The 25,084-nt window shown below is 41.6% G+C and overlaps 1 protein-coding gene across 1 annotated transcript in view; it reads right to left on the bottom strand.

The window, feature by feature from the left end:
- Positions 1-24,526, bottom strand: part of LOC144685323 (ran-binding protein 17-like) — a 947,082-nt gene extending 922,556 nt beyond the window's left edge. The window contains exons 1-2 of the mRNA XM_078549733.1: positions 24,506-24,526; positions 5,747-5,893 (exon numbers count right to left, since the gene is read on the bottom strand). Coding sequence (XP_078405859.1) covers positions 5,747-5,893; positions 24,506-24,526 — 168 coding nt within the window. The remainder of the gene's footprint in view (positions 1-5,746; positions 5,894-24,505) is intronic.
- Between the last annotated feature and the right edge of the window lie 558 nt (positions 24,527-25,084).

Below are 25,084 nucleotides of genomic sequence, written 5' to 3'. Positions count from 1 at the left end.
ACTTCCAGTTGGTGGTATTCCCATCTATCTGCTGCCCTTGTCCTTCTAGATGGTAGTAGCCATGGGTTTGGAAGGTGCTGTGGAAGGAGCTTTGGTGAATTCCTGTCGTGCCTCTAGTAGATGGTACACACTGCTGCTACTGTGCATCGCTGGTGGAGGGAATGAATGTTTGTGGATGTGGTGCCAATGAAGCGGGCTGCTTTGTCCTTAATAGTGTCAAGCTTCTTGAGTTTTGTGGGAGCTGCACTCATCCAGGCAAGTGGGCGGTATTCCATCACACTCCTGACTTGTGCCTTGTAGATGGTGGACAGGCTTTGGGGAGTCAGGAGGTGAGTTACTCGTCACACAATTCCTAGTCTCTGATCTGCTCTTGTAGCGACAGTATTTATATGGCTAGTCCAATTCATTTTCTGGTCAATGGCAACCCCAAGGATGTTGATAGTGGGCGATTCACTGGTGGTAATCCCATTGAACATCAAGGTGCGATGGTTGGATTCTTTCTTGTTGGAGATGGTCACTGCCTGACATTTGTGTGGCACAAATGTTACTTGCCATTTGTTAGCCCAAGTCTGGATATTGTCCAGGTCTTGCTGCACTTGGACATGGGCGGCTTCAGCATGTGAGGAGTGAGGAGTCGCGAATGGTGCTGAACATTCTTCAATCATCAGCGAACAACCTCACTTCTGATCTTATGCTGGAAAGAAGGTCATTGATGAAGCAGCTGAAGATTGTTTGGCTGAGGACACTACTCTGAGGAACTCCTACAGTGATGTCCTGGAGCTGAGATGGCTGACTTCCAACAACCACAACCATCTTCCTTTGTGCTGGGTATGACTCCAACCAGCAGAGTGTTTTCTCCCTGATTCCCATTAACTCCAGTTTTGCTAAGGGTCCTTGATGCCACACTCTGTCAAATGCGGCCTTGATGTCAACACTCTGACCTCACCTCGGGAGTTCAGCTCTTTTGTCCATATTTGAACCAAAGCCGCAATGATCTACTCTTGTAGCCACAGTAAACCTTTATCAATACAAATAAACCTAACTATCAACAAATCTTATCAATACTGAAAAACATTATTAATACTTATAATTCCTACTAATACTTAATACATCTTATCGGTAGTAATAAGCCCTACTTTAAAAAAAGATAACGCTCACCAGTTTATTCCCTAGTTTAGATCAGAAATATTCATCAGCAAATGGATCCTGGTCATCTCACAGCTCCTGCCTTTACCTTCCATGCTGTTCATAGCCCCGCTGTGCTTTCTGTCCCTTACCGCTCAGACTGAGCTCTCGCCTTCCCTCTCTGCACTCTTTGTTGCTCTGCTGCTCTCATTGCCTCTCGCTGCTTGGACTGAGCTCCCACCTTCCCTCTCCATGTTCTTTGTAGCCCTGCTGTCTCTCGCCACTTGGACAGAGTTCTCAACTTCCATTTCCATGCTCTTTGTAGCCCCATTACCCTCACTGTCTCTCGCCGCTTGGACTGAGCTTCTGCCATCACTCTCTGCGCTCTGTAGTCTTGCTGATCTCGCTGCTCAGACTTGCGAAAACTTACGCTGTGCTTTTGGACAATGTCGCTGAAGGGAAGCATTAGATGAGAAGTAGGAAGGCAGGGAACCAAGGATAGATCCTTGGAGTGACACCAGCAGAAACGGTGGGGAAGATAGAAGAGAAGCCATTACATATGATATTCTGTCTATGATTAGATGGATAAAAGTGTTCTTCAAAAGTGGGACAAATACAATCTAGCCAATTACTGTCCCATCAGTTTACTCTAAATCATCAGCAAAGCGAAGAAAGTTGCTATCAACAGTTCTATCAAGAGTCATTTACTCAGTAATAACCTGCTTGCCAACGCTCAGTTAGGTTCCAATAGGATCACTTGGCTCCAGATCTCATTACAGCCTCAGTCCATCCACTGCCAAAAGAGCTGAATCCCAGAAGTGAGGTGAAAGTGATTCCCCTTGACCTCGAGTCAGCAGTTGACCAAGTGTAACATCAAGGAGCCCTAGTAAAAATGAAGTCAATGGGAATCAGGGAGGGCGGCAGTGAGGGGGAAATCTCTCTAATTGCTGGAATCGTACCTAGCACAAAGGAAGGTGGTTCTGGTAATTGGAGGCCAAGCCTGTCCACCATCTACAAGGAACAAGTCAGGAGTGTGACGGAATACTCTCCACTTGTCTGGACGAGTATGACTCTAACAACACTCATGACAAAGCAGCCCAGAGCCCCACCCACTACCTTAAATTTTCATTCCCTCCATCATAGTGGCAGCAATGTGTGCCATCTACAAGTTGCACTGCAGCAACTCACCAAGGCTACTTCAACAGCACCGTCCAAATCTGCAACCTCTACCACCTGGAAAGACAAGGGCAACAGATGTATGGGAAATGGTGGCGTCCTGGTAATGTTGCTGGACTAGTAATCCAGAGATCCAGGTTAATGCTCTGGGGACACGGATTCAAATCCCACCACGGCAGCTTTATTTTTATTAAATCTGAAATATAAAGCCACTATCAGCGATAGTGACCATGAAACTACCTTCAATTGTCGCAAAAACCCATCTGGTTCACCAATGTCCTGGTCTGGTCTACATGTGACTCCAAACCCACAGCAATTGGTGGAATGACCGAGCAAGGTCAGTTCAAGGGCAATTAGGGATGGGCAACAAATGCTGGCCTTGCCAGCGATGCACACATCCCATGAAAGAATAAAAAACATTTTTAAATACTATTACCTGCAAGTTCCCCTTCAAGCCACACACCATCCTGACTTGGAACCATATCACTGTTACTTCACTGCCGCTGGGTCAAAATCCTAGAACACTCTCCCTAACAGCACTGTGGGAGAGTGCTGCGCCACATGGGCTGCAGCAGTTCAAGGCGGCGGCTCACTGCCACATTCTCAAGGGCAATTAGGATGGGAAATAAATATCGGCCTTGCTCATAATGCCCAGATCCCATGAATAAATTCAAAAAAAGTAGCTGAAGAATCAAGAAGGGGCTGAAACAAGTTTAAATATAAGATTTATAGAATAGTTGGCAGGAAAAACCTCTTTACAAAGTTAAGAGACTGTGGAATTCACTTCCAGGATTTGTGGATGAGGCAGAACTAATATCAACATTATGGAGGGTTCTGGAGAGGGGAGAAGGGTTCTGGAGAGGGGATACATAGGCTAACAAAGCAAAAGGATATGGCAGCATTGCAGGACAGCTATTTAGGTATTGATACCCACAAGTGTGACAGGAAGGGATAGAGTGTACAAACATTTAAAAAAAGCAGTAAATGGGGTCAAAGGGGGAATAAATGGTAAAAAGGCAAAATTAATGGCTCTTTACGTCATATTCGGAACGAAATAAAAGAATTAACGGCAGAAATAGAGGTTAACGGGTGTGATCTTATAGCCATTACAGAGATGTGGTCACAAGATCAAAGCTGGGAACTAAATATTCAAGGGTATGTGACTTTTCGAAAGGATAGGGTGGTGGGGTAGTTTTTTAGTACGAGATGGAATAAGTACGATAGCAAGAAATGATCTTGGATCGGAAGATGTAGAATCCATATGGGTGGAGCTAAGAAATAACAAGGGGATGATGACACTGGTGGGAGTAGTCTATAGGCCCCCTAACAATAGCTATATTGTAGGACAGAGAATAAATCAGGAGATAATGAGGGCATGTAAAAAAGGCAGTACATTAATCCTGGGTGACTTAAATTTTCATGTAGATTTGAAAAATCAAACTAGCAGAGGTGGCCACGAGCAAGAATTCATATAGTGTATTCGGGACAGTTTCCTAGAACAATATGTGGTGGATCCAACCAGGGATCAGACTGGATCTAGTCATGTGTAATGAGGCAGGTTTAATAAATGATCTCAGAGTATAAGATCCCATAGGAAGCAGTGACCATAACAAGGTAGAATTTAGCATTCAGTTTGAGAGTGAGAAACTTGGGTCGGAAACAACTGTGCTAAACTTAAATAAGGGTAATTAGAAAGGAATGAGGGCAGAGTTGGCTGGAGTGGACTGGGAAAGGTGTTTAGCAGAAAAAGCGGTTGATGAACAATGGCAGACGTTTAAGAAAAAAGTTCATGGCTCACAACAAAGATATATCCCAGTGAGGAAGGAGAATGCTAGGAAGGGGATAAACTAACCATAGCTAACCAAGGAAGCTAAGGATAGTATCAAATTGAAAGAAAAAACATAAAATGTGGCAAAGATTAGTGGTAAGCCAGGGGATTGGAAAAGTTTTTAAAACCAACAAAAGATGACAAAAAAACTAAAGAGGGAGAAAATAAGCTTTGAGGGTAAACTAGCAAGTAATATAAAAACGGACAACAAGGAAGAGAGACACCGAAATGAACATAGGCCCCTTAGAGAATGAGGTTGGGGAAATAATAATGGAAAACTAGGAAATGGCAGAGGAGCTGAGTAAATACTTTGCATTAGTCTTCATGGGAGCAGACACTAATAGCATTCTAAAAATACAAAATAATCAAGAGGCAAAAGTGGGGGAGGAAATAAATACAATAACTATCACAAGAAAAAAAGCACTAGGGAAACTAGTGGGCCTAAAGGTCGGTAAGTCCCCTGGACCTGATGGGTTGCATCCTAGGATATTAAAGGAAGTAGCTACACAAATAGTGGATGCGCTGGTAGTAAACTTCCAAGGATCCTTAGATTCTGGAAAAGTCCCAGAGGATTGGAAAACTGCCAATGTAACACCCTCATTCAAAAAGGGAGGGAGACAAAAAAAAAGGGTAACTACAGGCTACTTAGCTTACATTCTTCATTGTGAAAATATTAGGGTCTATTATAAAGGATATAACAGCAGAGCATTTAGAAATGCATAATATAATCAAGCACAGTCAGCATGGCTTCATGAAGGAAAATCATGCCTGGCAAATTTATTAGAATTCTTTGAGGAGGTAACAAGCAGGATAGATAAAGAGGAACCAGTAGTTGTAATATATATGGGTTTCCAAAAGGCGTTCAATAAGGTACCGCACATAAGGCTACTTAATAAGATAAGAGCCCATGGCGTTGGGGGTAGTATATTAGCATGGATAGAGGATTGGATAACTAATAAAAAAAATGGGGAAATCACCATTAGAGACATTGAAAGTCAAGTACTCAACCAGTGAACTAAAGACAAAGTGCTGAAGGACTACCTCGTGTCATCAACAAAGAACTGAAAGGAATTTGGGAGACATTGATCAAAATCAACCCATCGAATCCTGTACTCCGGAATTGGTGCTACTGAACTGTTTTATCCCACCCCTAAAATCCATGCTTTTGTGTGTCTTGTGTCTTGTATGTGTATGTATAGGGATTTAAGAAGGAGGTAGAGTTTAAGTTATAGAATTAGAAATTAGCATTCATATTTCTTTATTTTGCCACTGTTTAACGACAGTTTGTTCAATAAACAGTTATTTACTTATTAAGTTTACAAACCTGGTGCTCGTATTCTGTTAACCTAAATTAAACAATTAGGTGGGTTGATCAAACTTTTTCACATTTGTCATGGCTCAGGGAGCATTGGAGCTTGATATTGCAGCTCACTATTCCCAGCGAGTCGTAACAACATGCTCTTCAGTAGTTGGCTTGTCTAACACTGCTGGGGAGTTGTCTCAGGTTTGTCTTGGTCTCAGAACCAATTTTGGAACCTCTTCATCACTGGACAGCAAGTAGAAAAAAAATTCCAGTTCTTTTGGCATGAACACACCAAAGGATAAAAATGAACTTACTGTTCCTTGTTCCAGTAGGAGTTGGCACTTGCTGAGACATTCTGGGCTCTCAGTGAGCTCAATCAAGGCTTTCTCTGCTTGCAATCGCTGGGCTGGATCTGTGGCCTCATAAAGCTGCTTACATATTATCTCCAATTGTGCCAAATCCTGCAACATCAACAAGGACAGTTTGAATTCTATGACTGGGCAACACTTCTGCATAGATGTCACATTTCTTTCATACCTGATGTTTTCAAAATATTGCTTTCAATATTTGAAATGAACAATAAAAGATTCTCGTAAAATTGAATTGCCTAAAGTCCCTGATGTGAACAAACTGTATAATATACTATGAGCACAGTCCATAACTCATCAGTATTTCTTTTTAAATAAAAACACACCAACTTTTTGTTAGTCACATACCTATAAAAGCATCCAACAAGAGCTATAAAAATATTTTACAAAATAGCATTTAGATCTAGTCATTGCAAATATTTTACTGACCCTTGCTCTCAGGAACAACTATTATTGAAATGATTTATCCAACCAACTATATATAAATATATATTTTATACCTAGACAAAACAGAAATAAATATACTAATAAAATAAAATCTTAAATCAAAATAACCTGTTTGAAGAATGTTAAAAGCACCACAATAATTGCCTTCAAGTATCTTGAATACATATTAACCCGTAACGGAATGAAAAAACAGACTAACAACTCTACTCAGTAACTTCCTAATTGTTTTGCCGAATGCATTGAGTGAAGACGACCCACACAACTTGTCAACTGTGTCACTTGTGTCATAGTCTACCCGTTCTATTTAACAATTTCATAGGTTGGAGTCTTTGAACATGTCAGTGAACAAATGTACCACATGGCCTGCTTGTGAGCCACAAAAGAGCCCCCAGTTCATCCCAGGCAATGTGGTGACAGGAGGGTAACCGGGGCTTCCATTCTAGACCATCACACAACTCCTCTTACTGGGAAGTGCATTTGTAGAAGTTCAGTGATGACACTCTAGGGCATAGCTTGGATTACAGGCAGTGTCAAATATAATGCAAATACCCGCTGTCTAAGACCACATATGAAAAATGACCATTTGACTAAGATACCCAGAGAACTTCCAGTGCTATAGAACAAGTCACCAACTTTGTGGGGGGCCAGTAGGAGAGACATTTCTCGCTTAGGAAACAACATTGGTACCTTGCTGTTCCCCATGCTGTAGTTGCTACCAGTGGTGAAGATCAGTAACTTGTTCTGTTACACATCCAGCATTGACTCATACACTAAGCAGCGCAAATCTCAGCCTCAAACCTAAGGGATTCTAGGTCACTGCCTTTACTGATCACATCGAAAGGAGCTAAAAAGTACGAGAATTCACTGCATGTGAATGATAACCAGGATACGTGGCAAATGACCAGGAACAATCCCATTTTAAAGATACTGACAATAAACCATTTGCTTCAGCTTCACTTTAGCTGAATCTCTCGATTTGAAAGATTCCTGCTGTGCACAACACTGTGGATAACTTAGCACAGAATAGGAGTGAGGATAGCTGGTCAACTGGTCACCTTATGCACAATAAGCTGCTGAATGAGCTGCAGCCAGCCTCCTGAATAAAGACAGCACCTATAAATCTAACTGCTGCCAGTACACATACTATATATGACAGACACTGAAAATCTAATTTATGTCTTGCTAACACCCAGTATAAAGATGTAAAAAGCATTTCTACAACTTCTGGAATTTAAACATTACATAAAAACACATCTTCAGTGACTGATAAATTGCTGAATGAGACAACAAACTGAAAAGAATATTGTCACTGGTAATGAATATATTGTCCATGAGTGATCACATCAGTCCATTACTGAGAACGACCTTCATGTTTCTTCTTGTTTTTTTATTAACGAATAACTTTTTTTAAAGATTAAATCAAAAGAAACATTCAACAGTAGAATCACAGGCTAGCATCAAGCTCAACAATGTCATTATAGTTCTATACAACATCCTGTGCGTTCACAACAAAATGGCAGCATGCAGAAACAGCGCACTGTCTCCAATGACCACCTTGTTTATGATAGGCCACAAGACTAACCACAAGCTTTCTATTCTCTTGTCGTGCAGCAGACACTGGATGGCTGACTCACCATTAAGATCTAGTGTCAACAATATAAGGTGCTAAGTATCATATTGTCAGATTAAAATGCACAGGTTAGAATTAATTTAATTACAAATGAAATACTTAAACTGACACACAGGCACAATCAAGGGAGTAGCAACTCGGTTTATTCCATAAAATATTTCAAAACAGTTGAGTACTAAATCTTTGAATTTCCATTCCAGTAACTTTTGCACTGAGGCTCTGGTGCATTGTTAAGAATTGATCAAGGTTGAACTCAGGGAGAGGAGGGGGGTGAAGGGTCTCAGGGAGAGGAGGGGGGATGAAGGGTCTCAGGGAGAGGAGGGGGGATGAAGGGTCTCAGGGACAGGAGAGGGATGAAGGGTCTAGGGGACAGGAGGGGGGGTGAAGGGTCTCGGGGAGGGGGGGTGAGTAAAGGGACTCGGGGAGAGGAGGGGGGATGACATGCCTCAGGGAGAGGAGGGGGATGAAGGGTTTCAAGGAGAGGAGGGGGGTGAAGGGTCTCAAGGAGAGGAGGGGGATGAAGGGTCTCGGGGAGAGGAGGGGGAATAAAGGGTCTAGGGGAGAGGGGGGTGAAGGGTCTCGGGGACAGGAGGGAGATGAAGGGTCTCGGGGATGAGTGGGTTGGAGGTCTGGGAGGCACTATGGTTGGGAGGAGTGGGATAGAAGTTCTTGGGTGATGGATGGGTGGGTGGAAATCGCCTGTCTTGGGGAAGAGAGATCCTGAATTTTGGGGAGATGAAATCACAGGCCTCGCTGGATTGGGGCACAAATGAGCAATCAGTGGCTGGACAATAAAAGCAGCAAATACTTAAACAAAAGCACAGCTTCGCAACCCAGATTATATGGAAACTCATTATCAATCGGCACACATACTGGTCAACTAACAATTCAGAAAATGTTGCTGCTCAAGCTGCTTCTGTCCATAACGAAGCAGAAAATGGAGTTGAAAACAGATCCTTTCTCAGCATGATGCAAAGCTGCACATTCATTGAAAATAAAAATGCAAAATTTCTTCTGTAAAATAGTCCAATCTGATAATAAATACATTAGTCTAAAACAGAACAAAGAAACATGCAAATCTGTACTAATGAATCCCATTTTAAGTCACAATTACATTATCTTAGAGTCTCAGTTGCAAATTAAAAGGCTCATTTTGCCCTACTGTAGTAAATCTCAAATCACTGTTCATTGTACTTTAATCCGATTAGATTTTATTGTACATTAACAAGGTCATGTATTCCACATGCCTTGTATGGAGTCAAACATCCTAGCTGCTCATGTTGGAACTGTGAACTAAAACACTGCAAACACACAGCAGGCTCACCAACACTGGAAAAAGAAAAGACAGGTTTACATTTCAGGTGTTGGCCTTTCAGGGGAAGCGATAAAGGGAATACAACTCAAGATATGAACTGATCTTTTCTCTTTACAGATCCTGGCAGACCTGATGGGTATTTCCAGCGTTTTCTGGGCTGTTTTCTTTTCAATTTATAATTAATGTTACAGTTTCAGAGCTTCACCAGATATTTCTCATGTGCTCAAAAGGCAGAACCTGCATTTTAAGCTTTTCACATCCACTCGACGTCCTGAAGCACTTCATTGCCAGCTGTGATGTGTAATCAGCTACTCTCTGGGCAAACATGACAGCAAGCAGCAAGGTGATGAACAACACTGTTAGATAGAATTTTACTGCACTGAAACAGACCATTCAGCCTAACTGGTCTATGTCAGTTTGTATACACCACATGAGCCTCCTCCTACTTCATCTCACCCTTCAACATATCTATCTATTTCTCCTTTATCTATTCATCTAGCTTTCCCTTCAATGCATCTAAGCTATTCATCTCAACCACTCTGTGAAGTGAGTTCACAATGCCCAAAATTCTCTGAATAAAGAAATTTCTTCTGAATTCCTTATTGGATTTATTAGCGACTATATTGTAACTATATCCCCTAGTTTTGGTCTCCTCCACAAGTGGAAGGATTTTCCAAAAGCCTACTCTATCGAACCCACTCATAATTTTAAAGATCTCTGTCAGGTCAGCCCGAGGCTCCTCTTTTCTAAAGAACAGAGTACCAGCCTGTTCAGTTTTTCCCTGAAAGGTATAACGTGCCTTTCTGGTATCATCCTTGTAAACCTGTTTTTGCACATACTCCGATGCCTCAACCAGAACTGTGCACAGCCAGGCTGCATGATATTGCAGCCGCATGGTGCTTACATGTGCCACACTTCACAACCTATTGGCCACCCAAAAACCCCATGATGGTAAAATCTAACCAATAGGCGTTCAAGCAGCAATGCCCAGGAGTTGAATGCAAATCTTTGTTACTGTAATTAGCTCACTGAATTGACACAAGGCCTGTTGTGTTCTCCTTGTCTTCGGCTAACAGAAGAATAAAACTCTAAATCAGACAGCACAATTAAGGTTATAACAACAACTTCTATTCATGTTGCATTTTTAACGTAATAAAATGCACCCCAAGGTGCTTTACAGGAGTGTTATAAAGAAACATTTGACACCAAGTCACATAATGCAATATCAGGGGAGATGGGCAAAAGCTTGGTCAAAGAGGTGGGCTTTAAGCAGCATCTTAAAGAGGAAAGAAAGAGAGGCGGAGAGGTTTGGAGAAGGAATTCTGGAGTTTAGGGTCTCAGCAGCAGAAGGCACAGTCCCCAGTGATGGAACAATTAAAATCGGGGATGCTCAAGAATTAGCTGAATACAGTTATCTCAGAGGACTGAGGCTGAAGGATATTACAAGATAGGGAAGGCCGATGTCATGGTGGCTTCAGAAAACAAGGATGGATTTACTATAGGCAAAAGGTAGATTTCAGCAATATGGCATTGTCAGTGTCACTTGATTACTTAACTTTGACTGGGGCACAGAAAAAAAATGCAATATTGTGCCAACTTTCTCTGTAAATTAAACCAGGACCAGGTTTCATATCATGATCTATGCATGAGATTCCATTCACACAGAGGAAAAACTGGGAGATTAAATAAACTAATAGGTATGCTGTAATCTTACACTCACTCATGTTAGCTTGCCCAAATTGTGTCTACTGAAAACTGCTGACATCAGAGAGAGAGGTTAAGTTCGCAGAGGTGGCATGGGGGGTGGGGGGGTGTGCTGGGGGGCGGGGAAAGGTGCATTGGTGGAGGGGTGCAAATGAAATCAGGATTGGTAATAATGCATGATGATTATTTGTATATATGAGCAATGGAGGTTGCTGGGCCACTGATCATCTGGGAACAGGTCAGAAATTCTTATTAAGTAAAGAATATATAATAAACACCCCACAGTAGGAGGACAGAGCAGTCAGGAATGAGACATGAAGATCCTGCTCCAAAGGAATGGGTTAATATCCACCTTTTGTACTCACCGCCATGTTATAATGATGATTAAAATTGCTGATTGCGATCGTATTGATTGCCCCATTGAATTTGCTTATAATTTAGATACAGTTTCCACAACTTATAGCTGTCACATTTGTACAAACTCAGTTGCCCTCTCGACATGATGGCCAATATAATGCCTGAAGAAAATTTACTTTCCTTTCTCTCCCTATAATGAGACATCCACAGCTCCCTGATTTCCAGCCTCAACGAAAACGGAAAAGATGATGGCTGTGATGGTGATTAGGTGCAGGGAATTTCTGCCTGTCTGGTGGTGGTGGAGGGATTAAAGTGGCAACGTGGGGGTTAAAATTTCCAAAATCATAACCCAACCCCCAACATGCCCATTTCCACTTTTAACAGGGGACAGGCTAAGGATGGGGGTGGGAGGTCAAGTGACTAACATGCTCTCCATGGAAGGGTCTGAAATTTAACAGCTTTAATGAGGCTACGTAGCTCAAATATCCCAGTTTTAAATTTAAGTGCTGTGAGAGGAAATCTGGGTCGAAGAGTGGCGAAAACAGCTAGATCCAGGAGGTAAATGTTTTCCCTCATGAGTCAGAAGGAACAGAAGTGCTCTGCTGCTACCAGCCACCATGCTGAGCTTCAGTTGTATCTAAGCAAATTTTTCCTGTGTTACACTACCATTTGTAGACTAGAGTGCTTCTGATTTCCAGCATGCTCCAGCTCCTAAAAGACAATGTTCCACAGCTTGCAGTACAATTAATGGCAAGGCTGGTTATTATTAGGCAAATCTGCTGACAACCACACACGCATCCGAAAGCCAGTCAGCGAAACTATGTTCCTCCACAGGGTGCCCTGTTGCAGTTTTCACCAATGATTTAAATATAATTTTCCTACTTTTTTACTTGCTGCTTTGCCACCTGGAAGGATTCTTCAATCAGCATCCCTACTGCCTACCTTGCTGCTAGATTCTACAGACCCTTGGTAGAATGTGCCAAATTTAAACTGCTATCAGAAGAGGGGAAGTCAAAGCACTGGGGCCCACTAAAATTTTGTGGGAAGATTTTGTCGAGGTGAACACCAAGTGCCATTGTTTAGCCATTGATTGCATAATCTGGGTCAACATAAACCCCACAGAATGCCCAGATTGAGAACAATTCTATTCCTAAATTGTGATTGCTGGTGGATTGCAGGATCCAGCATAGGTGATTCTAAGATTAGAGTCATTTCAATCAATCAGCGCCAGTAAGTGGTTAACTCTGCATATAAAGTTTAGCATTTAGTACCATAAAATTGCAGACAGGATTGAGGAGATCCTTGTATATATGCACCACACAGGATAAAAAACACAGCTTTGTTGTTCAAGTAGTTCAAAGCCAGAAAACTTGCAACCATTAGCCAAATAGAACTTGCCTTTATAGTCTAGAGTGAAGACATTGCAGTACTTAGCCTTAATTATAATTGTATAAGTAACTTAATAAATAACATGTATCACAACAACTATATTTATACTTAGTAGGTCCCATGGAAAATCCTGCTTTTAAAAACAGGACAATTTTCTTAATTATACGTAGAAATGTCAACAGCATTTTGCAATTCCTTACAGAACAGTCAATAACTTTTAAAAATAACTGAAAAGCTTTTTTCCCATACAGCTATCAATAATTCCCACAATTTCATAAAAAGAAAATACATTACATGATACAGTGAGCATTTCAATAAAGCAGAATGGTGGCTGAGTGAAAATTTCTTTCCTACTTTATTCAACTGGGCTATGAAGACAGCCATTCATAGATTGGCCTTTCCAAACTTGGGTTAGGAACATAGGAGCAGGAGGAGGCCATTTGGCCCTTCAAACCTGCTCCACCATTCAATAAGATCATGGCTGATCTGGTTGTGGTCTCTCCTGTCTGCCCCTCATAACCCTCGGTTCCGTCGCCGAACAAAAATCTGTCTAATTCAGTCTTGAATAGTTTAAAGACCCAGCCTCCACTACTTTCTGGGGAAAAGAAATCCACATACCAACTGCCCTTTTGGAGAAAAAGTTTCTCATCTCTGTTTTAAAAGGGTTGTGCAACACAAAGATTATTTTGCATTGTATAACAGTTCTCAGTAACTTCGGGCAAGAACCATAAACCGAAGGAGTGACTGCTCAAGGGCTGGCCTTATAAACTACTGGACCGACTGAAGGCTATCAACTTTGGGCAAATCTTAATCACAAATTGGATATCTAGTCCAAACATCAAAATCCAAGGCAATTGCGTTGCCATAGCCTCCAGGGCTATGGGCCAAGCACTGAAAAATGGAATTAGTGCAGTCAGATCTTTGTTGACCGGCACAGACATGATCAGCTGAATGGCGTCCTTCTGTGCTGTAGACGTCTATGAGATTATCAATCGTAAATTAGATACTGACTCAAGTATCAATACTTATGAGGTGAGGCTAACAGTCACAAGTTAGACACCTACCCCAGACATTGTTAATTGTATATCAACTGTGGTTTAACTATATGCAGGTGGGGGGCATTGACCAGGTTGTTACTTGAGCACCTATAAAGAGACACTATAAAGAGATAGGAGGTGTCAGCTGTGGCTCAGTTCATAGCACCCTCGCCTTTGAATCAGAGGGTTGTGGGTTCATGTCCCACTCCCGGAAAACCAAGAACTGTGATTGTACTCAAAGAGTTGCAATCTGTGACTGTTGATAACTCGAAAGAGTATAAAGAGATAGGAGGTGTCAGCTGTGGCTCAGTTCATAGCACCCTCGCCTTTGAATCAGAGGGTTGTGGGTTCATGTCCCACTCCTGGAAACCAAGAACTGTGATTGTACTCAAAAGAGTTGCAATCTGTGACTGCTCGAAAGAGTATAAAGAGATACTGTGGTGTTATTCAGTTAGGAATATTTCACTTTGTGAATAAACCTAAACTGAATAAAAATTGGCTCCGGTTTCATCCTTCATCAACTGACGTATAACAGACATCACTGATATTCAATTACCAATAGAGTGACTGAGTCCCATCTTCTGGTTACATCAGAAACAAGTACTTTCAATCAACTGCAAGAGGTACAAATAAGAGGAAAAGAAACTGCAAATAAACCACACAACTGCTCAATCAGTATCTGGGAAGAGAAAGTGGGATCACATATCAGGCATAAGGCCCTACTCTCAGTTCTTACACACAAAACATTAACCTGCCTGTTCTCCTTGCAGATGCTGACTGCCTATTATCTATTGCCAGCATTTTCTATTCTGAAGGTAAAAATAGACTGTATTGGTATCATATAAGAGATGGAATTCCACACTCAGTTCACAGATCCTTCGTTACAATAGGCTGTTAGAGTTGGGCCTTTCTACTTTAGGAAAACAGAGACTGTGATTTGATTATACCATTAAAATGACAGGATTAGATTCTGTTCGTGAGGGTGGGCTAATTGAATTAGAAAGTAGGGAATATTAGGAATCATGCATGTAAGTTACATAAGCATAGATCTAGGTTTGACCTCACAAAAGCCAACAGTCAGTGGAATTGTTGGTGCAATGTGTACGGATGGATCACAAGTGCTCAGATGATGGTTAGATGAGTTCCTAGATTTTGCAGCTTACAAAAGATAGGTAAGATATTGGGCAATGTGTCTTACAGTTACTTGTCTCTTGGAAGTTGTTTGGATCACCTTCAGGGTTCAGAGAGAAATTTCCAATGTTTCACTTCCCTGAATTAGCCTTCATGTTTCCTTCTGCTTTTTATGTCTTTCTTAGGTTGTGTGGTTCCTGGTGAGTGGGGTACAATAAGGGTTATGATGTTTAATTGCACTATAACAGAGTGGGACAGACTCGTTGGACCAGCTGGATCTTTGCCTGCCTGTCAATTTTGTATGTTCACCTCAGTTTATCAACTCTCAGTGTTAACTGAATGGCATCTGCTTTCTCTGTTAATTCTGGCACCGACAATAAATGGACGCAGGTCACAAACACTGAAGCATACAGAAATATCATAGGATTTTGCAAGTCTACCAAAAACAGTGTCCATTACACAAAAGTTTTGATCAATAAATATAGTTCTGAATTTTGTGTGATATGATTTCATTGCACATATTTGTGCTGTCCACACTAAGTAAAGAAATAGTAAAGCAGACGCAGTTCTGCGAATACAAAATCCACTTAACTACACTGCTACAAGGCTGCCAGAGCCTTGGGTCTATACCACAGCAAATCAGTGCCTTCAGGTTAAATAGGAGGGAAGGAAATGGGAACAATCTGGGGGTGTATAAAAATAATTGAGATCATAATTAAGGCAGTTTTTCCCAAGTAGTTCTGTTTCACATTTAGTGTAGCCTTTGTGTGTTGTTTTTGATATAGATTTAAAGCAGCCTTCAGTTTGGGAATGGTTCGCATTGAGGAGGATAACTGCTGACATTATAACTGTGCTGACTTTCAGCCTTCAATTATCCTGACAATTTCTTCCTTCAGGTTATACTCAATTTGGAACCCTCGACTATTCAACTAAATTTTGGGTTTCAGGTTGCAAATTGAAGAGTTTTTCAAAAAAATCACTCCCCATTTCCCTAACCATTGCCAAAATGATACCTCCTTCACAAGCACAGGCTGCCATTGCTCTTTCCCCTCCATAGCTACATCGCGCAGTCCAGCCGGATACCCCCACAATGAGGTCCTCATACTGATCATTCCAACTTGCACAAGCAGTGCAATCTTGGTTTCATCATCCCAAGACCTTCAGCTTCTTTCTATGGCTGCGCTTTCAACTCTATGTGCCTTTTGATAACAATGCTCTGAAAGAGTCTGCAGCTTATGGAGGAAAGTCAAGGGTCATTATCATGCAGATGCCTCAAAACTAACTTGACACTCAGAAGTTGACATAGATCTATGACATTTTGTGCATTATGTACCATCTGTTTGTTAACAGTTTTCCTTCTAACTTATATATGCCATGACAATGTTCAATGATCATAACTCTTAATTTCTATAGGAATGTTTTTATAATGCTTCACATTGGTAGGAAGACATCTTAAAGCACTTGACATTAAGAAGTAAATATCAATGCAGTATTACGATCCCCATGGGAATCCATAAACCAAAATAACCAAATTTACCGAACGACCCCAGATGAAGAAAATACTGAAACAAGATTTCACTTTTTGTAACTTTAATTTTAACACAAATCAGAATCAACATAAATTAACAGGCAAATCACAATCAGTACAAACTATAAATCACATATGGAATCACAGACACAACCAAGATAAATCTCTTAGATTTTTCTAGACAGTCAACTCCACCCGTATGGCACACAGACACACAGTTCTTCCGAGCTTAGATCTTCCTCTGGCAGAATTCCAGTCCCTTTCCTTCAATGACCTAGCCAATTCTCTGCAGGCAGTAGCACCTATGTAAACAGAATACTGCCTGTGCAATCTTCTACTCAGTGGCACATTTCTTTCCAGAATCTTCTCAGCTCCGGTAGTGGTCGTGTGGATCCACGAGAACCACCTTTCACTTCACACAGTATGTCTAATTCTAGGTATTCAGTCACTCAGAAATGGAAGAAATGAAAAGAAACAGCAGCAGTAGACCTAAATGTGCTAGCTGGCTGCCTCCACTTTCCAGCTCTTCTTTGTCTGCCATACAGTCTCCATATTTTAACTTCCTTCCTGTTGGTACTGCTTCTGGGTCAAAGCTCACCAGGTCACATGGACCAGTATTTCTTATGATCCAAAAATTATAATTGATTCCTTTTCAAGTGATAAAAACTCTTAAAAGTCCTTTTCAAACACTTTAAAATCAATTACAGATTCCACAAACATTTTTAAGAAATTACAAATTTTCCTTACTGTAACTGCTTCCAGCTCAAAGGCCATCACAAAGTCAAGGAAGAAACAGGAAAAGGGAAAGTTGAGGGAAGGGGCTGAGGCTACGGTTGAAGAGAAGACAGCGAATTCCAGAAGAAAATTCAACAAGATACATTTGATTATGAGTATGGAATCCAAGGGAGCTCTCCAGCAGTGTAAAGGATTTCTATATATGTTGCTTCTTCTCCCTACTCAAGTCTGGAAACTATCATTCACAATGCATTAGGACCAAATACTATGGTGGTCTATAAGATAACAATGCAATCTCTCCTTGGTGTAGACCCCATAGCTACCATTCCTACTAGTAATACAATATCAATGCATAAAAACAATTCCAAGACAGCATTTAACCACATTTGTTTCAAAATAACACATATTTGGTAAATGCCGAAATAAAGTTTATTAGATAGAAAGTCACTTAGCAACACACAAAAGAGTGAGTATTTTACATTTCAGACCTCAACACCATCTGGTGTGAGCTCAGCTCAATGGCAGAAATTAAAAAGATTTTTCTTAGAACTCACACAGTAATAAATATTTTTGGACCCAACATTCACTGTCAGATCTGGGTGGTTAAAAATTCAACAGTTTGATACAAGTGGTTGGAAAAAGATATGAAACTTAAGTGAAGGATCTGAAGGGTTAAAAAGAGCGAAAAAGGACAAGGTAAATCAGCAAGTACATAGAAATACATACACAGCAGTTACAATAGAAAACAGGCCATTCAGTCCAACCAGTCTGTATTGGTTTTTGCCCTATAAGCATGCGAATACATTTACTCACCCTGGACCCTTTTCCCTCATCTGTCTATCCAGTCTAATCTGGAATGTTGATACAGTTTCTGCCTCAATCCTGGAACTGAATTCCACATCCTCACAACTCTCTGTGCGAAGACATTTCTCCTGCCCTCTGCTCTAAATCTCTTAATTTATAGTTTCACCCCTCATTCCTGCTCCCTTACCTACTGAAACAGTCTGCTTCTATCTACCCTGTCCCACACTTCCATCATTTTAAACACTCCCACTACATCACTCTATAATGTGTTGTTCTAATGAAGAAAGACCCTCATGTTCAAATCTTTCTTTATATTTTGATTTCTTTATATCAGGCAGCCTCCCAGTGAAACAATGGTCCAGATTTTGCCATTATACTAACAGCGAAACCATCAGTATTCACTATTATCTTGTTTCACTATTCACTATTACAGCAACTTCTGGCATCCACCCAGGCACAGTGAAAGATAGAAATCCAGAAATTGCTGCAGTAATTTGCTGCTTCACCAAAGGATGCAATGTTAAAGTCTTCACAGGCAGCAATCATCTAGAAATCACTGAACTGATGAGAGCCTCCCCTTTTATGTGTAACTGGGTATTGAATAGTGCACTCAGAGGGTTGTGAGTCTTTAGAACTCTCTCCCTCAAAAGACTGTTGAAGCAGAGTCTAAAAATATTTTAAAGATAGAGGTAGATAGATTCTTGATAAGCAAGGGGATGAAAGGTTATCAGGGGTAGGAAGGAACGTAGAGTTGAGGTTATAATCAGATCAGCCGTGATTTTATTGAAAGACAGAGCAGGCATGAAGGGTCGAGTATGTTCTTATGTTCAGTCATAACTACTTCAAAGCAACCTCTCTGTCCCTGGAAAACTAATCTTATATCTATGCAATGATTTTTTTTCATTATGGTAAAAATTTCATTCTTCAATATAATAAAAATAAGATTATGATATTTCAGCTTCTAATGTTTATATCTTAATTTCATCCTTCTGTAAAATTTATAAAAAGTAAAGGATAATGTTACTTCCTAGTCACTGTCCATAAAAGTTCTTCAATGAGATTGATTACTTGCCAATGTTTAATGACATCACTGCTGCTGGATGCCTGGAGATGCCCTTGGCTTAGCAACAGATTTAAACTGCCATTGGGAAAGGGAAAATCCATGCCACAGAGATCACGTGATCACTGTGGGCAGCTTTCTTCGAAGTCATTGAAGAGCACTGTCAATTCTTAGATAACTGCAAAATCCAGGCCATTATTTTATCCTTTCTAAAACTTCAGTATCAGTGATTTGATGTCGCCACATTGGGCTTTAAAAATTTGAAATTGAAATTGAAAAATAGAAAAATTATGATTCCTGTATAGACTAAACAAATGGTACTATATTCATTCACAATATGCCAATGCTTTCAACAAATAATACTTCAGAATAGAAGGCTGATGAGAAACAGATTGCATACGCACTTGTTAAAAACCATTCCAATTCAAAGACCTACTTCCAGTAAATGAGTTGAAGCAAATATTTTATGAAATATATTAAGTACATTAAGAGTATTCAACTTTTCAGATCAGGGAAACTGGATCCATCCATCATGATTTGTGACTGGTCACATACTATCCACAGCCAGGCCAAAAAACATGCACTATTTCTACAATAAACTCTAAAGCTTTGCACACTAGCATTCCTTGACAGTGGTTCCACTTGGCACTCTTGTGTTTTATGGTAAATCGATATTGGTAAAACTGCACACAGCATTTCTGGATGGCCTCTATTCACTACTTCACAAAAGTTCTACCAGCAAAGCTTCTTCCCCGTTTACAATGGTGTCTGCCACAACAAAGCTGGCTGGGACCATGTCAAGCCTAACCTATCCATTTTTTGAAATATTTGAAGATGATAGGACATGTTAAAAAAGCACTTAATAAAGCATATGGGACCCTGGTCTTTATAAATAGTGTACAAAAGGCAGGAAGTTACGCTGAACCTACATAAAACACTAGTTCGGCCCTAGTTAGAATACTGTGCCCAATTCTGCACAGCACACACAAGGAAAGATGTGAAGGCTTTGAAGGGTACATAAGAGGTTTATCAGGATAGTTCCAGAGCTAAGGGATTACAGTTACATGGAGAGAATGTAGAAAATTGAGTTATTTTCCTTACAGCAGAGAAGGCTAAGAGGAGATTTGATAGAGGAGTTTAAAATCATGAAGGGTTTAGATAGAGTAGATAAAGAGAAACTGTTGCCAATGACTGAAGGATTGATAACGAGAGGGCACAGATTAAAGGTGGATTGGTAAAAGAACAAGACGGGACGTGAGGGGAAAAAAATGCAACAAGTGGTTAGGATTTCATAGAATAGAAGGTTACAGCACAGGAGGCAGCCATTCAGCCCATCATGTCCAAGCTGACTTTCTACAAGAGCAACCAACCTCCCCCAACCTTTCTTCGAGGTCCTGCAAATATTTTGTCTTCAGATAATTATCCAGATTTGGACCGTGTTGCCTGAAATGATGATGAATATGGATTCAATAGTAGCCTTCAAAAGGTAATTACATAAATGCTCAAAGAAGAAAAAATTACAAGGATTTGGAAAAGAGTGAACGTAAGAACATAAGAAATAGGAGCAGGAATAGGCCATTCAACCCTTCGAGCCCATTCTACCATTCAATGAGATCAAGACTGATCTTCCATTTTAACACCATTTTCCTGCACTATCCCCATATCCCTTGATGTTTTTAATATGTAGAAATCTATTGATCTCAGTCTTAAACATACTCAGTGACTGAGCCTCCACAGCCCTCTGGGGCAGAGAATTCCAAAGATTTACTTGTCTTTGAGTGAAGAAATTCCTCCTCATCCCAGTTCTAAATGGCCTGCCCCTTATTCTAAGGCTGTGTCCCCTGGTTCTAGACCCCCCCCACCCCCCCTCCAGCCAAGGGAAACATTCTTCCTGCATCTGTCGAGCCCTGTAAATATTTTGTATGTTTGAATGAGATCACCTCTCATTCTTCTAAACTCAGAGAATAAAAGCCCAGTCTATTTAATCTTCCCTCATAGGACAATCCCTCTATCCCAGGAATTAATTTAGTGAACCTTCACTGAACTCCTTCTATGGTAAGTGTAACTTTCCTTAGGTAAAAGGCACACATGCTGTCTCACCAAGGCTGTATATAATTGCCAAGACATCTTTACTCCAATATTCAAATCCTCTGGTAATAAAGGTCAACATACCATTTGCCTTCCTAATTGCTTGCTGCACCGGCATATTAGCTTTCAGAGTCTCATTAACAAGGACACCCAAGTTCCTTTGAAGTTCAACACTTCCCAGTCTCTCACCATTTCAGATATACTCTGTATTTATGTTTTTCTATCAAAGTAGATAACCTCGCATTTCCCCACATTGTATTCCATCTGCCAAATGTTTGCCCAGTCACTTAGCCTCTCCAAATCCCCTTGAAGTGTCTTTGTATCCTCCTTACAACTCACACTTCCTTGTAGTTTTATGTCATCCGCAAACTTGGAAATATTACATTTAATCCTCACATCCAAATCATTGGTTGTGAATAACTGGGGTCCAAGCAGTGATCCTTGCCAGATCCCACTAGTCACAGCCTGCCAACCTGAGAATGACCCATTTATTCCTACTCTCTGTTTTCTGTCCATTAACCAGTTCACAATCCATGCCAATATATTCCCCCCCATCCCACGTGCTCTAATTTTGTTTACTAACCTCGTGTGGAACCTTATCAAAAACTTGCTGAAAATCTAAATATACCACATCCACCAGTTCCTCATTTTCTCTCTCCCTCCTTTCTTCAATAGTGGGGTTACATTTTCCACCTTCCAATCTGCAGGAACCATTCCAAAGTCTATAGGATTTTGAAAGATGACCACCAATGCATCCAGTGGGACCAACCGGATTGGTCTTCGAAAGATCCCGTACAGAATCAATGGGTTAAATGGCCTCTTTATGTGCTGTAGTATTCTACAATTCTAGAATTCCTTTCAACAGACCGGACAAATTTGCCTTTATTTGGCTCTTCCTCTTTGCTCGTGGGCGCTCAATAATTATAGTATGTTTTTCAACAAACAGCTGTATTAAATTATTTAATCCCCATATCCACTAAAATAAAGTTCATTTAATTCCAGGTTGCTTAAATATGATCACAAAAAACCAAATAAAGAAAAACTTGCATTTATATAACACCCTCCACAACCTCAAAACATCCCAAAGCACTTCACAGCCTGTGAAGGGCAGTTACTGTTGTATTGTAAAAACGAAGCAGTCAATTTACACAGCAAGCTCCCACAACTAGCAATGAGATGCATGACTAGAGTGTTTCAGGTATAGGTTGAGAGATAAATATTGACTGGGTTACTGGAATAAAATGCCTCTTCTTCAAGTAGTGAGTGGGATATTTTACATTCACCTAAGAAGGCATACCGGGGGTTGGGGGAGGGGCGAGTGCGGGGTGGCAGTCGGCCCGATTTAACATACGATTGGAAAAGTGACAGCAGAGTGTCAATCTAGATCATCGTGCTCAAGTCTGAGTGGAACTTGTACCGCAACTTTATGACTTAGAAGTGAGAATGCTACCAACTGAGCTATGGCTGAAGAGTGTATATGATTCCTCCCGCATCGCTTGTCAATTCAGACAACAGAAATGTCATTAGGCTACTTTGTACAGGCTAAACTATTGTGCAGTTTTGTTTACAAATAAAAACAGTATTCACAGAAGTAGAAACATTGATAAGGTACTACAGAACTCAAACACTAATTTATACAACAGAGGACTAAATTGATTGGTTTAAAATAGTCCACAATTCTTCCAGTTTCTCCAGGAAAACTGTGACAAGGCACAATCTACACTGGCATAAATGTAAAGCATTATGTGGAGCTCGTCACACCTTCTGCAAATCTAGAAGCAAAAATTAACAGAAATAAACGATAGATGATTCCTGAGTTACACTGTGAGGGTTTTACTCTCAGTGACTGAGTTTACACTGTGGGGGTTTTACTCTGACTGAGTTTACACTACAGGAGTTCTATTCTCTGTGACTGAGTTTACACAGTGGGGGTTTTACTCTCAATGACTGAGTTTACACTGTGGGGATTTTATTCACAGTGACGGAGATTACACTGTGGGAATTTTACTCTCAGTGACGGAGTTTACTATGTGGGGGTTTTACTCTCAGTGACTGAGTTTACACTGTGGGGGTTTTACTCTCTGACTGAGTTTACACTGTGGGGGTTATACTCAGGCTGAGTTTACACTGAGGGGGTTTTACTCTGACTGAGTTTACACTGTGGGGGTTTTACTCTCAGTGACTGAGTTTATACTGTGGGGGTTTTACTCTCAGTGAATGAGTTTACCATCTGGGGGATGAACAGTTCTGTTGAAGAGTCATACGGACTCGAAACGTTAACTGTGTTCCTCTCCGCAGATGCTGCCAGACCTGCTGAGTTTTTCCAGGTATTTTTATTTTTGTTTTGGTTTCCAGCATCCGCAGTTTTTTGCTTTTACCATCTGGGGGATTTACTCTGACTGAGTTTACACTGTGGGGATTATATTCACAGTGACAGAGATTACACTGTGGGAATTTTACTCTCAGTGATGGAGTTTACTATGTAGGAATTTTACTCTCAGTGACGGAGTTTACTATGTGGGAGTTTTACTCTCTGTGACTGAGTTTACACTGTGGGGGTTTTACTCTGACTGAGTTTACACTGTGGTGGTTTTACTCTGACTGAGTTTACACTGTGGGGGTTTTACTCTGAGTTTACACTGTGGGGGTTTTACTTTCTGTGACTGAGTTTACACTGTGGGGGTTTTACTCTGAGTTTACACTGTGGGGGTTTTACTCTGAGTTTACACTGTGGGGGTTTTACTTTCTGTGACTGAGTTTACACTGTGGGGGTTTTACTCTGAGTTTACACTGTGGGGGGTTTTACTCTGAGTTTACACTGTGGGGGTTTTACTCTGACTGAGTTTACACTGTGGGGGTTTTACTCTCTGACTGAGTTTACACTGTGGGGGTTTTGCTCTCAGTGACTGAGTTTACACTGTAGGGGTTTTACTCTCAGTGACTGAGTTTACACTGTAGGGGTTTTACTCTCAGTGACTGAGTTTACACTGTGGGGGTTTTGCTCTCAGTGACTGAGTTTACACTGTAGGGGTTTTACTCTCAGTGTCTGAGTTTACACTGTAGGGGTTTTACTCTCAGTGCCTGAGTTTACACTGTGGGGGTTTTGCTCTCAGTGACTGAGTTTACACTCTGGGGGTTTTACTCTCAGTGTCTGAGTTTACACTGTGGGGCTTTTGCTCTCAGTGACTGAGTTTACACTGTAGGGGTTTTACTCTCAGTGACTGAGTTTTATTTTTCTCCGTGTCTTTATTTGTTTTTTTCTCTGGGCTGTTGGAGCCTGAGGCCTCGGTTACCCTGGAAACGGAGGCGCCGATTTTAAACTTGATCCCGAGCCCAGGGCAGCGGAAAGAAGGAGCCGCCATATATCCTGCCCATCATCATCATCACCATCCATCCATCCCTCCCACTCTCTCTCTCTCTCTCTCTCCCGGCTCCTCACTCGTTCCCTCCCGTCACTGCAAACCCGAGCCAGACACTCACCCAGGACTGAGCCGCCGCCATCTTCCCGAGTTCAGGACAGAGAGAACATGGGATGGGGGGGGGGGGGGAGAGGAGAGAACAGCGCGGGGGGGAAGAGGAGAGAACAGCGCGGGGGGGGAGAGAACAGCGCGGGGGGGGAGAGAACAGCGCGGGGGGGGAGAGAACAGCGCGGGGGGGGGAGAGAACAGCGCGGGGGGGGGAGAGAACAGCGCGGGGGGGGAGAGAACAGCGCGGGGGGGGAGAGAACAGCGCGGGGGGGAGAGAACAGCGCGGGGGGGGGGGAGAGAACAGCGCGGGGGGGGGGGAGAGAACAGCCCGGGGGGGGGCGGGGGTGGGGAGGGAACAGCCCGGGGGGCGGGGCGGGGGTGGGGAGAACAGGGCATGTAGGGCAAGAACGATTGGCCAGATAAACCCTGTGGGGAGGTTGGGAGAGAGCCAGCTACAGGGTGAGAACAGGGGATAGGGGATGGGGGAGGGGGAGCAGAATCACACACTGCAGTAGAGGCCCTTCGGCCCATCGGGTCTGCACCGACACGTGAGAAATCCCTGACCTTCCTACCTTATTCCATTTACCAGCAC

Source organism: Cetorhinus maximus, chromosome 10 (assembly GCF_964194155.1).
Source record: "Cetorhinus maximus chromosome 10, sCetMax3.hap1.1, whole genome shotgun sequence".
Lineage (NCBI taxonomy): Eukaryota > Metazoa > Chordata > Chondrichthyes > Lamniformes > Cetorhinidae > Cetorhinus > Cetorhinus maximus.
The sequence above is the reverse complement of the archived record's forward strand: the minus strand, read 5'-3'. Positions and strand labels throughout refer to the sequence as shown.